Source organism: Acyrthosiphon pisum, chromosome A1 (assembly GCF_005508785.2).
Source record: "Acyrthosiphon pisum isolate AL4f chromosome A1, pea_aphid_22Mar2018_4r6ur, whole genome shotgun sequence".
In the NCBI taxonomy this organism is placed as follows: domain Eukaryota; kingdom Metazoa; phylum Arthropoda; class Insecta; order Hemiptera; family Aphididae; genus Acyrthosiphon; species Acyrthosiphon pisum.
This window is the reverse complement of record NC_042494.1, coordinates 110500281-110501203: the sequence shown is the minus strand read 5'-3', so window position 1 is coordinate 110501203 and position 923 is coordinate 110500281. Positions and strand designations below refer to the sequence as shown.

Genomic DNA, 923 nt, shown 5'->3' with positions numbered 1-923 from the left:
TTTTTATATTTAGACCTAAAATACTGTCATAAAATACAGTCATTTTTTCTAAATCTTTAACATTTAATGTAATGCCTTTTACTAAATTTGCATCTTTACCATGAAACATAACTTGCACCTCTTCTTATTTATTAATAAATAATAGTATACTTTATATACTATAAAAAGTATACTAGTTTGTTTCAAAAAGCAAAAAACCTATACGACACAATTTAAAATTGAATCCGTATAGGTCCTTTTATTACAATTCCATTTCTAATCTCACCATATCTTTGCATTGTATATCATTCTCAAAGATAGGTTCTTCGTAATACTTAACAAAATAATCAATATCTATTGATTTCATTCTAAATCCAGCTTGTTGATAAAGTTTCAACTGCCCTATACCTGAGTTACCTGTTCCTACAGTTATTGTATGACAATGTAAATTTCTCGCTTCATTAATCATATGGTCAATTAATAATTTCCCTATACCTTGATTTTGAAAATGTGGATCAACTGCTAAATTAACTAATTCATATGTATTGGGTCTCGTTAATAACCCAACTGCAATTCCGATATCTTGATGATCTTGTTGATAAACATATACTTGTCCTCTAGTAGCATAATCATTAACAGCATGTTGATTTTCATCTGCTAAAGCTAATAATTCATAATGCCTATCATTTAACTGCTCACATAAAGCTATCATTGTATCACCTTCATTGTTTAAGTTATGAAACTTTCTTCTTTCTAATAAACCAAATGATAAATACAATTATACCAATTGCAATGACTGCATACATAAAGTGAGAATAAACATCCATATAATTGACGATTTGATGCCAATTATCTCCTACTTTAGCGCCTACCAGTACTAATACTAAATTCCAAATCAATGTACCGATTGTCGTTAATACTAAAAATAACCATTGATTCATACC

The 923-nt window shown here is 28.3% G+C and overlaps 1 protein-coding gene across 1 annotated transcript; it reads right to left on the bottom strand.

Moving 5' to 3' along the window:
- Positions 1 to 241: 241 nt before the first annotated feature.
- LOC107885109 (uncharacterized N-acetyltransferase YvbK-like) lies at positions 242 to 691 on the bottom strand. The gene has a single exon (XM_016808559.1). It carries the CDS (start codon positions 689 to 691, stop codon positions 242 to 244), a length of 450 nt encoding a protein of 149 aa, XP_016664048.1.
- Positions 692 to 923: the final 232 nt, after the last annotated feature.